The sequence below is a fragment of the Diospyros lotus genome, chromosome 5, assembly GCF_014633365.1.
Source record: "Diospyros lotus cultivar Yz01 chromosome 5, ASM1463336v1, whole genome shotgun sequence".
Taxonomy (NCBI): Eukaryota; Viridiplantae; Streptophyta; class Magnoliopsida; order Ericales; family Ebenaceae; genus Diospyros; species Diospyros lotus.
In genome coordinates, this window is record NC_068342.1 from 3,292,733 (window position 1) to 3,305,680 (window position 12,948).

General features: G+C 37.7%; 2 protein-coding genes across 2 annotated transcripts; one reads left to right on the forward strand and one right to left on the reverse strand.

Moving 5' to 3' along the window:
• Positions 1-3,375: 3,375 nt before the first annotated feature.
• On the forward strand, positions 3,376-10,771 carry LOC127802013 (mitogen-activated protein kinase kinase kinase NPK1-like). The gene is made up of 17 exons (XM_052337633.1): positions 3,376-3,821; positions 3,920-3,961; positions 5,085-5,150; positions 5,258-5,368; positions 5,441-5,521; positions 5,600-5,677; positions 5,789-5,871; positions 6,597-6,678; positions 6,806-6,906; positions 7,349-7,388; positions 7,540-7,593; positions 7,679-7,728; positions 7,805-8,003; positions 8,099-8,350; positions 8,538-8,875; positions 8,995-9,056; positions 10,261-10,771. Exons 1-17 carry the CDS (start codon positions 3,543-3,545, stop codon positions 10,368-10,370), a joined length of 2,028 nt encoding a protein of 675 aa, XP_052193593.1. The 5' UTR covers positions 3,376-3,542; the 3' UTR covers positions 10,371-10,771.
• LOC127802016 (probable microtubule-binding protein TANGLED) lies at positions 10,769-12,723 on the reverse strand. The gene is made up of 4 exons (XM_052337637.1): positions 12,267-12,723; positions 11,994-12,136; positions 11,848-11,894; positions 10,769-11,657 (listed from the first exon to the last, which is right to left on the reverse strand). Exons 1-4 carry the CDS (start codon positions 12,345-12,347, stop codon positions 10,936-10,938), a joined length of 993 nt encoding a protein of 330 aa, XP_052193597.1. The 5' UTR covers positions 12,348-12,723; the 3' UTR covers positions 10,769-10,935.
• Positions 12,724-12,948: the final 225 nt, after the last annotated feature.

The following is a 12,948-nucleotide window of genomic DNA, read 5'->3' on the forward strand; positions in this document are numbered from 1 at the left end:
TTCATGCTGTATACATTATATTTTTCTGGCCTATCTTTTAGGCTACAACGTCAATAAAAGGGCTTTTCCAATAAGCATAGCATCTTTCTCTACCCATGGGGGTTTTATTCCATGACTGCTAGGGCCAAATTGGGCTAGCTCCGAACCTTCAAAGAGATGGCCAATGGTTAGTAGGATGCATCTTTGCATGACAAGACGGTAGAGATGGCTATCGCTGACGTAGGCATCAAGACCGAACTGCGAAAATAAAATATGAATTAAGGAACAAGTTCGAGGCTTTGAACCTCGACCACTGAAGACCAAAGGGGACCACCCCTACTAATTAAGGTACCAGTTCGGAGGCTACGAACCTCCACCAAATGAAGACCAAAGGGGACCACCCTTAATAATTAAGGAACGAGTTCGAGGGTTTGAACCTCGACCACTGAAGACCAAAGGAGACCACCTCTACTAATTAAGGCACTAGTTCGGATGCTACGAACCTCAACCATCGAAGGCTTAAAGGGGACCACTCCTAACAATTAAGGGATCAATTCCAGGAATCACTCCCAAAACAAAAAAGAAGGTTCGATGTAACCCCCCATCGGTTCGGAAAAAACCTCCAACGAAAGCCGAAGGACTAAGATTCTCGCTAAGCAAGCAGAACTACTTGAAAAAGCTGGCTCAAATGGATAGTAGAGCTTATCCTAGTACACCTAAATGGTTAAGGGCCAAGATTTTATGAGCTTTGGAAAGCAAGCGAAAGAAGGAAACCTCGGCCAGCGACCCCCGAAAACGAGGCACGCAGCCTCGGCTAGTGGCCCCCAAAGACGAGGCACGCAGCCTCGAAGATAAGGCATGCGGCCTCGGCCACCGCAGCCTCGGCCAGCGGCCTCGAAGATAAGGCACATTGCCTTGGCCACCACAACCTCAACCAGCGGCCCCCGAAGATGAGGAATACGGCCTCGACTAGCATAGCCTCAGCCTTAGGCAAAAAATAACAATAAATATATATATATATGTACTAATTTAAGAGCTGGCCCTTTTTTACTATAGGAAAATTCTCGAACGACCTAATCACCCTTTGCAAGGGAAGACTGAAAAGGCATTGGGAGACTTAAAAAGCGAATTCAGCATTCGAGACTACTAACCCAAATTTTTAGTAGAATTTTTTTACAGAGGCTCAGAAAAACAGTGACAACTACTTCTTCAGCTGCCCAACTTCCTCGCTCAATCAACTCAATGAGTGGGGGGCAAGTGATGAGGGAATATTTACAGGGGGCAATTTTACTGTACTACCTTGGGGAGGTTACCATTAACTGGGGGCCATGTGTGCCAGTAAAGGCCAATATGCGATCGCTACGTGTCAAGTCCTAGGAGCTCCATGTGTCTTTATAATCTCTATTATGATTTTGAACTAGAAAGAGATAGAGATGAAGATTTAATCAATCAAGAATATCTCCAATACAACAAGAATTATCTCAAAGATCTCAAGAATTATCTCCATTAAGGAATTTTATATTTTCTCCCCATGGAAAAGGGATCGGCCTCTACTTTTGAAAGATATCTTATCACCTAAGAGAAAGGTTAAATGACATCTATAAATAGAGGACAACCTCTTCAGGTATGGGGATCTGATTTCGAATGGACTCTTTGATTTTCTTTCATTACTGTTATTATACTCCTCAAAAACCCTATGAACTGATTTAAGCATCGGAGGGATCACGGGGAGCAAGTCCCCACCATTTTTGCAGGTACTTGGTATGAGACAGAAGAAGGTGATTGGCTCTGCATCATCAATTATATATAAAATTATAACACTTAAGTTATATATAAAATTATAACATTTAAAAAAATAAATTTAAAATAATTAAACTATATATAAAATAAAGAAAATTTAAATAATCAATTAATTATATAAATAATAATAATCAAAATTTTAAAATTAATTATCCATACATGACTTTATATATTCCTCCTAACAATCAATTATCACATTTAAGACATGTCACATTTTTAAGAAAGCAAGAAAAAAAAATTATAACATTTAAGTTATATATAAAATTATAACATTTAAAATTATAAAAAATAAATTTAAATTAATTAAACTATATATAAAATAAAAATAAAATAAAAAATTTACTTGGCAGTCGATATTCGGCAGTATTACTTGATATCTCAAAATTTCATATTAACCAAAATATAATTTTAAAAGATTCTCATTCCCATGTGTCAAGCGGTGTATTTTCCTCTATGCCAAGTGGGTGCATTCTTTTACATTTTGTAGGCTTGGTGTGAGCATGGTCTACATACATTTTGTGACTTGGGGAGCCCCCATTTATGTGCAAGGTTACTTTTAAGCATGATATGGGCATGGTCTCTATTGCAGATTTGAAACACAAGAATTTACGTTATCCAACTTGTAGCCCATGCCCACAAAAAGAAATTAATAAAAAAAAAAATATTCACTAGGAGATTTAGATAACTCACATATATCAAGCTCTCACCTTTTGCCTTATTTGTTTGTTACTTAACCAAAACCCCTATATCCATATTAATAGGTTTGCAAATGTGTCTTTTGTTAATAAATTCACTAGATCTCATTCGGCAAGTTTTGAATTTTTGTTGCCTTTTTGATCTCCACAAAAGTTGATTTTTGTGACTTTCAGTAGTGTTGCAATTCAAAACAAATCTTTAACATTGTCGTGTTGGTTGTTAAGATCCAATTATGTAATCATGTTTTAATAAAAAAAAAATGAATATGTTATTTTAGTTTTACGAACTTGTGATTTAGGGTTTAAAATATTCAAATACTAACACTTTTGCATAAATATATTGCAAAAAGTGGTTAAACCAAAAGTTTGGCCCCATTGACAACTTTATGGTTTTATTTTTTGAAAATAATTATGAAACTCAAAATAGTGATATAGATGGTAATAAATTCATACAAATTTTAAATTCTTACAATTTTGAAATATGAAAGTTAAAAACTTTACATGGGAAAGACAATAAAAATTTCATGGTAGAAAACATTATTACAAATAATCAAAAAATTGGATTTTATTATTTTATATAATTTTAAAAGATATACTTTTTAATATTATAATATTAATTTGAAGGTGCTAGAATTTTTCCAGAGTTATTAATGAACTACGACATGAATTGATGAGCCTTTCATTTTTGCAAAATTTTTACAAAAATGCATATAATTTTATATAATTACTTTTTTGAATTTTTATGACCTTTTGGAAAGGGAGTTTTTGTGGGTTTCAAGAACTTTAAGGGGAAGTTGTGAAGGAATTAATACTCCGAGGGGTCTTTATGCAACTTCCCAATTTTCATGGAAACAATTATTCAAGGATTTTAATTTTGAAAATGAATCGCCTCAACCTTTTTCCCTCTCCCCCTCTCTCTCTCTCGTCAAAACCAAATCAACCCTTAAACAGTGGCTCTTTCACACTGCATAGTCACTCGCAACTCCAATCCGATCCCTTTCACTGTCACCGACAAACCCTCCAAATTAATTCCACTCTTTCAATCGTCGCAAAAATCAACCAATTCCGATGCACGATATGTTCGGCTCCGTCCGCCGATCGCTGGTCTTCCGATCGCCTGACGGCGATGGAGATGAAGGCATCGTCGGCGGGACACTCGTCGATAAGATTAATTCATGCCTTCGCAAGTCCAGAGTCTTCTCCCGACCCTCGCCGCCGCCACCAATGGCCAGGGACGAGGCTCCTCCCATCCGCTGGCGGAAAGGCGAGTTGATCGGTTGCGGCGCTTTCGGCCAAGTCTACATGGGGATGAATCTAGACTCCGGAGAGCTTCTCGCCGTCAAACAGGTCCGTTTTCTTGCTTCTTTTTTGTTTTTTTGGTCTGTCCAAGTTTGATTTTAAGTCCTGTTGATCGATCGGTTTACTTTTGGTTGTTGAGTGTTCAGGTGTTAATAGCGGCGAACGGAGCCTCGAAAGAGAAAGCACAGGTTTGATTGAATCCTTTTGTTAGTCATGCGCGCTTGCTTTTCCTTTTTAATTGAAGCATTTGGCCAGTGTTAATAGTGTTAGGTATTATTTTGAGTGCGTCTATTAGTTTCCCTTGTATGTTAAGATGTTGTCATCACGTGTTAATTTTCTCTTTTGACGTTGAGATAACATGGGAAGATATCTAAAGACTTAAAGTGGCTCAATTACGTGGAGTGTGATATTTAATTTACTAATTAATTGAGATGCCTTGTTAGCTAAACATAACAGCTGCACATCACCATCGTCGTCATCATCAGACATTATGTCTGCGTGTGTTTGTAAGTTTGACTTTGTTAACGAGAAGCTGGAACTTTCAAAGAAGCACATGTATGATGCAGCTCATACAACCTAATGGGTGACACTTTAGGCCTTGTATTTATTATGGTTAACAAAACTGTTTTCTATTTTTGAGAGAAGATAAACTCAAAAGAGTCAATGTGTTTGAAGAACAGTTGTTGAAAACTGTTTTGAGAGAAGATGTGTTTACTAGTTTTAAAAGTTAAAAATAAAAACTACATCAAACTAAACGCATACTCAAAATTTTTAAGATTTTTTATTCTGAAAATAACAGAAACAAAGAAAGAACAGGCAAAAAAAATAAAACCCACAACCAAACAAGCCTTAGTATTAAAAAATAAAAAATCAGGACTGTTTTAGGATACGTGAAAATGAAATATAATCTTTTATTCATATACTTCAAAAAACTAACAATTGTCATTTTCAATACGCATTTTTAATATAATATCAATATATATTATTCTCAATCTGGATTTAGAAAAGAAGTTTGAATCAATGAATCTTAAAATCTATTTTAGAGAGCTCTTTCAGAGACAAGGTGAAAGTTTTAGTTCTTAAATTTGAAAATCTTGAAAAAGGAGTTATTTCTTGTTGTATATAGTTGTCAACCTACAGTGTGTTTGTCATGGTAGAGATGTGTGCCCAGAAAGTCCATAGAGTGTTGAAAAATGTATAAAAGGGTAGTGAGATCAGTTTGGCTTACACAGGTGATCTGTTTATTTTTTTAGTCCCAATGCACTGAATTAATTCTTACATGATTCTAAGAAGTATAGTTTATGTAAATAGGCTCACGTGCGGGAGATAGAAGAGGAAGTGAAGCTTCTTAAGAACCTTTCTCATCCAAACATTGTTGTAAGTAGAATCTCGTGATCTCCTGGTGGATTTGTGGCATCTACAAATACTCGAACAGCTCCCATCTTATTGTTTCTCTATTCTTTTATGTTTTTATTATTCCTCAGAGATATTTGGGAACTGTTACAGAGGAGGAAACCTTGAATATTTTATTGGAATTTGTTCCTGGAGGATCAATTTCATCACTATTGGGAAAATTTGGATCTTTTCCAGAAGCTGTAAGTTATCTGGAGCTTAATTGCAAAATATTGGTGCTTTTACTGTCTGTATTTTACTAATATGTTAAGCAGGTTATTAGAACGTACACCAAGCAATTGCTATTGGGATTGGACTATCTTCACAATAATGGAATTATTCACAGGGATATAAAGGTATTTTTCTCTTATTGCTAGGCTTTAATCCTTTGAGTATGTGTAAACAATTAATATGTAGTTCTCATTTTTATTCAGGGTGCAAACATCCTTGTTGACAATAAGGGATGCATTAAACTTGCAGATTTTGGCGCATCCAAGCAAGTTGTTAAGCTGGTACATATATACACCCACAGCTCTCCCTTTGATTTACTTGCAGCGTTAATTTAGTTTTTACAATCACTTTTGGTCCACATATCCTGTCTAACTAGATTCATGTTACCATAGGCTACTGTTTCAGGTGCCAAGTCGATGAAGGGTACACCATACTGGATGGCTCCTGAAGTCATTCGTCAGACTGGTCATAGCTTGTAAGGAATCAAAACCCTCTATTCTCCTTTGTATTTAGATGCAACTTACTTTGATGCATTATTATTTTATTTTAAATAGGATACTCGACTTATGTTGGACAATGAGGCTGACAAATGATCTTAATTGGTTGGATTCTTTACTAGTTTGTGCATTGCTGCTTTCTTGATATTGCATATGGTAGTCATCTCCTCCCCCCCCCCCCCCCCCAATTTCTTTATATCCTAAGTCATCAAATCATTTTCCTTTTTCTAAATGATTTTTCCTGCAGTAAATTCAAGATGCAGAAACTGATGCATTCTCATAAGGGGATCTTGTTAATGTTCTTTGAATTGCCATTCTTGCTTTTATTAATGCACACATCCAGTTGGTATGCTGTTTGCTTCCCTTCTGCATCTATGCAATTGGAAACCTCTATAAGCTTGTGACCAAATTGGTTTAGGTTAACCTCAGAATTAAATGGGGTCACCTTTCTAATCTAAAACCGCATGTGGTAGCAAGGGATATCCTCTCAATGGGACAGAAAAGAAGGAATCTTGACTCAGTCATTGGAACTTAGACCACCTACATGCTTGGAAACAAGAACCACCTCAATCAGATGAGAGTAAATCACTTTGTCAAGTCATGATATTCTTGTGCATAACTTTCTCAGATTTAACATATTTTTGTGGTTTTTATTTAATTAGCCAAATATTTTGTCTAATTTATTGTGGCTTCTTATTCTTAGCTCTGCTGATATATGGAGTGTTGGCTGTACTATGATTGAAATGGCGACTGGCAAGCCTCCCTGGAGTGAACAGTACCAAGAGGTACAGATCTGAATCCAGTACTGATTGACAATGTTCTCCTGTTCTATCAACTAATATGTTTGAAGTCTCTGTTAATTTTATCAATGTGAATATTTCTCTTCATTACACTAACAACAGCTTTTTTTAGGTTGCTGCTCTCTTCTATGTTGGCACAACAAAGTCTCATCCACCTATCCCAGAACACATCTCTGATGAAGCAAAAGATTTTCTGCTGAAATGCTTACAAAAGTAATTACCTTTTACTCCCCCCTATAAGAGTCAATAAATGGTCCAAATTCTAGATGCATTAGAGCATTCATTATTTTTCTTTCCCCTTTTTTTTTTTTAAGTTTTGTTTAGTTTTTGACAGTGGGATGGTACAACTGACCTCTAGATGTGATAAGGAGCATGTGCAGTGCATGATTATTTGTTCTATGGTTGGGGCATGTGCAGTGCATGATTATTTGGAGTAATATGGTTGGGGCATGTGCAGTGCATGATTTTTTGATTTCCATAGTTGCTACTTTTATTTGATAGTGATTGCTTAAAAAGGCATTGTGGAAATGATGCTTTATCAATTTGTTGATTCACAACACCACCTATATATTTTCTTATAGATTTGTTTGTTACAACTTTTGTTATTTATTTGCCTTTTGGTACCATTTTATGTGAACCGACAGTTATTTGGCAGGGAGCCGGAATTGAGGCCAACTGCATCTGAGTTGCTCCAGGTGATTTTGAATTGGATGATACTATACTAGTTCCAAGTTTTGTACCAAACTAGTAATGAAACATTTGTTCCTTTTTCTTGGTGTGCAAGTTTTATCATACAATAGCCAGTTTTTTCATTGCTTAATAATTCTGCTCTGCTAAACATGGCAGCATCCTTTTGTTACTGAAGAGTCCATGCAGTATCCTTTATGTACTTCAACCATGGTTAGTCTAATTTAAAGATGTTTTATATCTGCACTTATGTTGTATATATTTGAAAATTTTATTTACTTGTAATTTTCAACATCAGGAAAATCCTGAAACTACTGACCCATCATCCAGGACAAATCAGGAAAATTAGTAAGTACATCAGTTTGGTGTCTTCTGAATTTGTGAGGATGTGGTATTAATACTGTGCTACTTGCATGACCACTAGCCTTGGCACAATGGATATCTGTAATTTGGGTAGTCTGAACTGCTCAAGTTTGAAGTTTGACAAATTATCTGGAAGTAGAGATATACAGAGAACAAATAATAGTGAAGATGGCACGTGTCAGATTGATGAGAATGATGGCTTTATGTCGGGTAGAGAAGTAAAGTTGAACTCAGTTTTGATGCCTGACAATTTTGATGAGGTATAGAACTGCTAAGCTGTCCAAAAAATTGGTGGTTTTCTTAATGTAAATGATCTTCATGAATTTATAATTCCTGTATGATTTCTCCTCTTTAGAGTTTTAACCCTATGTCCGAGCCTTTTGATGACTGGAGGTGCAAAAATGACAAGAGTACCGGACAAGATGAAGATGGATTGAATTTGGACAAGAGTATTGGACAGAGTTACCAGTCAGTTGTTAAACTGACTGGTAACTCTGTGCCATCTGGAAAAGGGAGCAGTGATTTCTCATTTCACTGTGGACCATCACTATCTGAGGATGATGATGAGGTTACTGAGTCTAAGATAAGGGCTTTTCTGGATGATAAGGTGGTTGTTCTTCTTCTTCCTCTCCCTCTTTTTCTTTTAGGTAAAGGAAAATTTAGTTCATTATCACATAGTGGCATAATTATAAAGGCTTGGCATGTTGTTATGGTAAAGCTAAATTTTGCCATCATTAATAGGCTTTGAGTTTTTTGTTTGCACTGACATTGTTATGACTTATTCACTACCTCAGGCTCTAGAACTAAAGAAACTCCAGACGCCATTGTATGAGGAGTTCTACAACAGTTTGAATGCTTCTTGTTCTCCCAGTTTAGTTGACACTGCATGTGAAGAAAGCAGTCCAAACTACTTGAAATTACCCCCCAAAAGTAGATCACCCAGTAGGGCTCCAATTGGAACTCCATCTGCAGCAATTGACGGGACTAGTAATGCTAGTCCTGGGATTTCTAGCAGGCGTATATCAGATGTTGGCTGTGAAAATAATCAGAGTTTGCAGGACACTCTGTCTCCTCAGCTTAATGATAGGAAAGGGGCTCTATCTGATGGTGATCAACAACCGAGTAGCCCAAGGTTAGTCTATGAGCTAATGCTTATTTTAGCTTCTGCTTGTGTGCGTGAGTTTATCGACATATGTCTGTCTCAGTTGGATATTGAGTGAGCTGAATAGAAAAATGTGTCAATGGTGTCAGCTTTTCTGAGAGACAGAAGAAATGGAAAGAGGAACTGGACCAGGAGCTTGAACGAAAGAGGGGTATGTATTTCTAACTCTTAACATAATTTTATGTGTAAGCCATATTCCACTCTGTAATGCTTTCTTGCTTGGTAGACTGATGACTCTTTATTTTACCACAAATTATTTCATCTTATCCTAAATTGAAGAAAAAGGATTTTCCAAAATCATTGCGTTTAGAGTTAGCGCCAAAACAAAAAAGAAATCATTTAGGCTTGAATTTGGAAGAATGATGATCCACAAGAGCAGTTGAATTAATCATTGCATTTAGTCATAAGAATTCTGCAAATCTAAATGAAGTCAAGAACCGATGATTGGTTTTGTAGTCATAGATTGATGTCAGAATGGGGACATTTTGAAGTTTTGTGGTTCAGATTGGATGCCTGTGGCTGTATCCTGACTGGATTTTATGTAATTGTATATTGTCAATTTTTACAGGAAAATATATCAACACCTGTTAATTAATATGTTTCTTTCTTTTCTTTTTTAATTATTTTCCCTTATACTATTGGATTAAATATAGGAACTTGCCCAAGAAATTTAGCTGTAATTTACTTACTTTTCCTCCTAAAAGAGTCATCTATAGAAACTTGAGATTTGGATCATGTGACATCGATTTCAAGTTAATGTCTATGCTATTATGTAAAGGATTTAGTGTTTAATTATACTCTCATACAAAGACAGGATGTTAAATTGTTTGCAAATATCTTGTCAAATTTTACTATACCCAAAATAACCTTTGTTTATGTATGATTACCAAACTTTGATAACTGGCAGCAATGCAGCATATTCTCTTTATTTAGAAAAGGGTAGACATGTAAACTGGAAATTATGTTTAGCTGCTGGCAAATAACTAATTTAATCCGATACACCCTATATATTTTTTTGTATAGTTAACATGTCATCATAGCGTATTAAGAAATCAATGCTCACTGGCAATGTTCGTGTTGTTTAGGATTTTTCATTGCACGTGGAACCATGTGTGGACAAATTTGGATAAGTTTTGCTAGTCTTAATTTCTAGAGTTTTAGGTCTCATTGTTAATTAATTCAATATAGATTAGCGGAGTACTTGGTTTATATGAAATTTAAAGCTTTGGAACGCAATACATAATCTTCTAATATAATAGAGAGGTCAGTTTCAACTAGTTTTATGGATTTTTTTCAAGGTTTTGAGATGCACGCAATTCTAACCCTACTTGGAATACATGTGCATTTCTATGCAGAGATGATGCGCCAAGCTGGTGTGGGGGGAAAAACTTCGTCACCAAAAGACCGAGCTCTGAATCGACCAAGAGAAAGATCAAGGTTCGCATCCCCGGGCAAGGATGATTGATGATCCTTGCTGATTGGTGATCACCAAGGAAAAGGACCACATGATTCGCATTGTGCACTAACACGTCTTGGGAAGATTTTTCAAGTTTACACATATGGTGTGCAGCTCAGTACCACACCCACTTTCCCTGGCAACCTCCAACGCTATACAGCTTCTCATTTCATGTGCTTGCCCTTGTATGTTGTTTGAAAGGCCAAGCTGTTGTAGTTTTATTGTGCTTTACACCAAAAGTATGGCTGGAAATACACTTCTTTTTCTTCTTCCATACTTGAGAGGCTTTTGATATGGATGGCAATTGAAGCTTCATCTTTGTCTAGAATGATGCATTGAGAGAAGAAATGTCAGGTTGAATACAGGGTAAAGGTTTTATCTGTTATAATATAATTCATTATTCTATAAAATTTGGCCAACGCAGGCAACAAAGAAAGAAATGAACGAATCTGACACCAACACACGAATATGAACATGAACATGAACGTGTTCATATGGACGGACATCGAGAAAATATCACAAAAAATGAAAACAAAAATTCACTCTCCAAAACAAACAGAATTGGGCCTCCCCATCAAAACCTCCGAGCCGGCATCGAGAAACCCGGCCTCTGCTTCAGGGGGGAGATGAGCCTGCTCGCCAGCCTCGACGGCGAAAATGATCGCCGAAGCTTCGCCGCAGTGGAGGAGGGACTCTTCCTCGGCGGACTCCTAATTCTAACTTGGACTTTGGCGGTGGCCATTGAGGGAGGAGACGACTTGGGCTTGGTCTTGATCAAGAACTTGTGTGGGGTTTGAGTTTTAGGGTGGCTTCTGGCGATTATGGGCGACTTTGTCTTGTAGAACTTGTGGTGATTTTTAGTGGGCGACGAGTGGAACAATGGGTTGGGAAAAAGCACAGTCTTTCTGCCCCATGGCCTGTTTCTGGGCGACACTCTGTTGGCCAAAAACCGGTCGTTGAGCGGCGGCGAGGATGCTGCCGCCTTGAAATTAATGCGACGAGAGCGGGCCCTTTGGAGGGGTGGTGGTGGTTCGTTGGATTCGGACCTCATGGATTGCAGCGTGATTTGCTTCTCTTGCTTTCTTCTTGCCTGGAGTTTGGCTTCTGGCGGTTTGGGCCTCTGGCTCCGCCGCAGGTCCACCGGAGTTCTTGGGTCAGCCTCTAACGACGGTGATGGTCTCTTGGCTTTGGAAACCACTGCTTCCACTATTTTTCTGGCGAACTGACTTGCCTGCAGAATTTCCCCCACCGTTTCTCCGACCAGCATCGCCGGCAATGACATTCGTTGCCACTCCCCTGTATAGAAGAGGACAATCCAGTCATGACCTCAAAACTCAATTTGACCACATCAGTTTACTCAGTAGTGCACAATCAACAACCCCTCCATAAAAAAAAAAAAAAAAATCAAATAATGTTCACAAAGAGAGTCTCAAATGAACCCAAACCCCAATTTGATAATGGGTTTCAGAGAGAGAGAGAGAGAGACCTGTATTTGTGGGGAATTTTCCGGGTGGAGATCTGGCACTCTTGATCCTTTAATTTGCAGAGGAAATAGAGAGAAACGCAGTTTTGAGTACATAAAGTCTAGAAATTTGATGTGATAGAAGAAGCAAAATCGATTTATTTATTTACCTGAGAGATTCTTGCTTGCACCGGAGGCTGGTCTTGAGATAGCCTCTGGTACTGCGAGGGCTGAGGCTGACGCCGGCGATCACCTTATTGCCGCCGGCGACAGCGTACTGAAGCTCCTGCAATCTCGCCATACACTTCTCCACCTAATTCACCGACGCAACAAAAAACCAGAATCATAATAAGGAACCCATCAATGATTATCTTAAACTTCCCAAGATTATTAACCTAGAGACAGAGAGAGATAGAGGGAGAGAGAGAGAAATAGAGGTATACCTTGTTTGCAGTTTCTCGGAGAAGGGTGGGGTTGAGAGGAGCCACCATTTTCCTTTGCTTTGGTGGGGTTCTGGCCACCATCTCTCTCTCTCTCTCTCTTTTTCGGAGCGTCTGTGTTGAGTGGAGGGGACGACCTCACTCTCTCTCTTTTCGGAGCGTCTGTGTTGAGTGGAGGGGACGACCTCACTATTTCTCCGAAGAGAAGGCGTAAAGGGGGGGTTCGAGGACAAAGGGGGTTTCAGGTTCAACGTTGGTAACGGATAGTTTTATCGCCAACGGTCAAATTCATCGTCCCTTTCATTAATAATACACAAATTTTCTGCTTTCTTTTTGGTCTTCACTTTGTTTTTTCGGGGTCTCATCAAAACGGCTTATTAGCAGATAAATGCCGAGCAACTTTACAGTATGGCCGACCTCACCCACTTCTTGTGCGACTTCTTGTCCATTGGCCCACGTCAACAAGCTGAAAACTGGTTGAAATTAAATCAAAACCACAGCTTCGAAGAGAAAAAAAAAAAAAAAAATTGTTAACATGGACAATCAATTTTTTGAAGTGGTAATAACATTAACATCATCCGATTAAATTTCATATTACACATTAATTGTACATGTATAATAATATTAAATAATTATAAAAAATATATATATTTTTTATAACTCAAAGTGTCAAAACTTACGTTCT

Bases quoted from the DNA above. Each gene is read 5' to 3' on its own strand.
- LOC127802013 (XM_052337633.1), top strand. From the start codon at position 3,543: ATGCACGATATGTTCGGCTCCGTCCGCCGATCGCTGGTCTTCCGATCG. The intron at 7,729-7,804 runs GTAAGTACATCA...CATGACCACTAG, and splicing joins AGGACAAATCAGGAAAATTA to CCTTGGCACAATGGATATCT. The intron at 8,351-8,537 runs GTGGTTGTTCTT...TCACTACCTCAG, and splicing joins GGGCTTTTCTGGATGATAAG to GCTCTAGAACTAAAGAAACT.
- LOC127802016 (XM_052337637.1), bottom strand. From the start codon at position 12,347: ATGGTGGCCAGAACCCCACCAAAGCAAAGGAAAATGGTGGCTCCTCTC. The intron at 11,895-11,993 runs GTAAATAAATAA...TGCAAATTAAAG, and splicing joins TGCAAGCAAGAATCTCTCAG to GATCAAGAGTGCCAGATCTC. The intron at 11,658-11,847 runs GTCTCTCTCTCT...TCTTCTATACAG, and splicing joins AAAATTCCCCACAAATACAG to GGGAGTGGCAACGAATGTCA.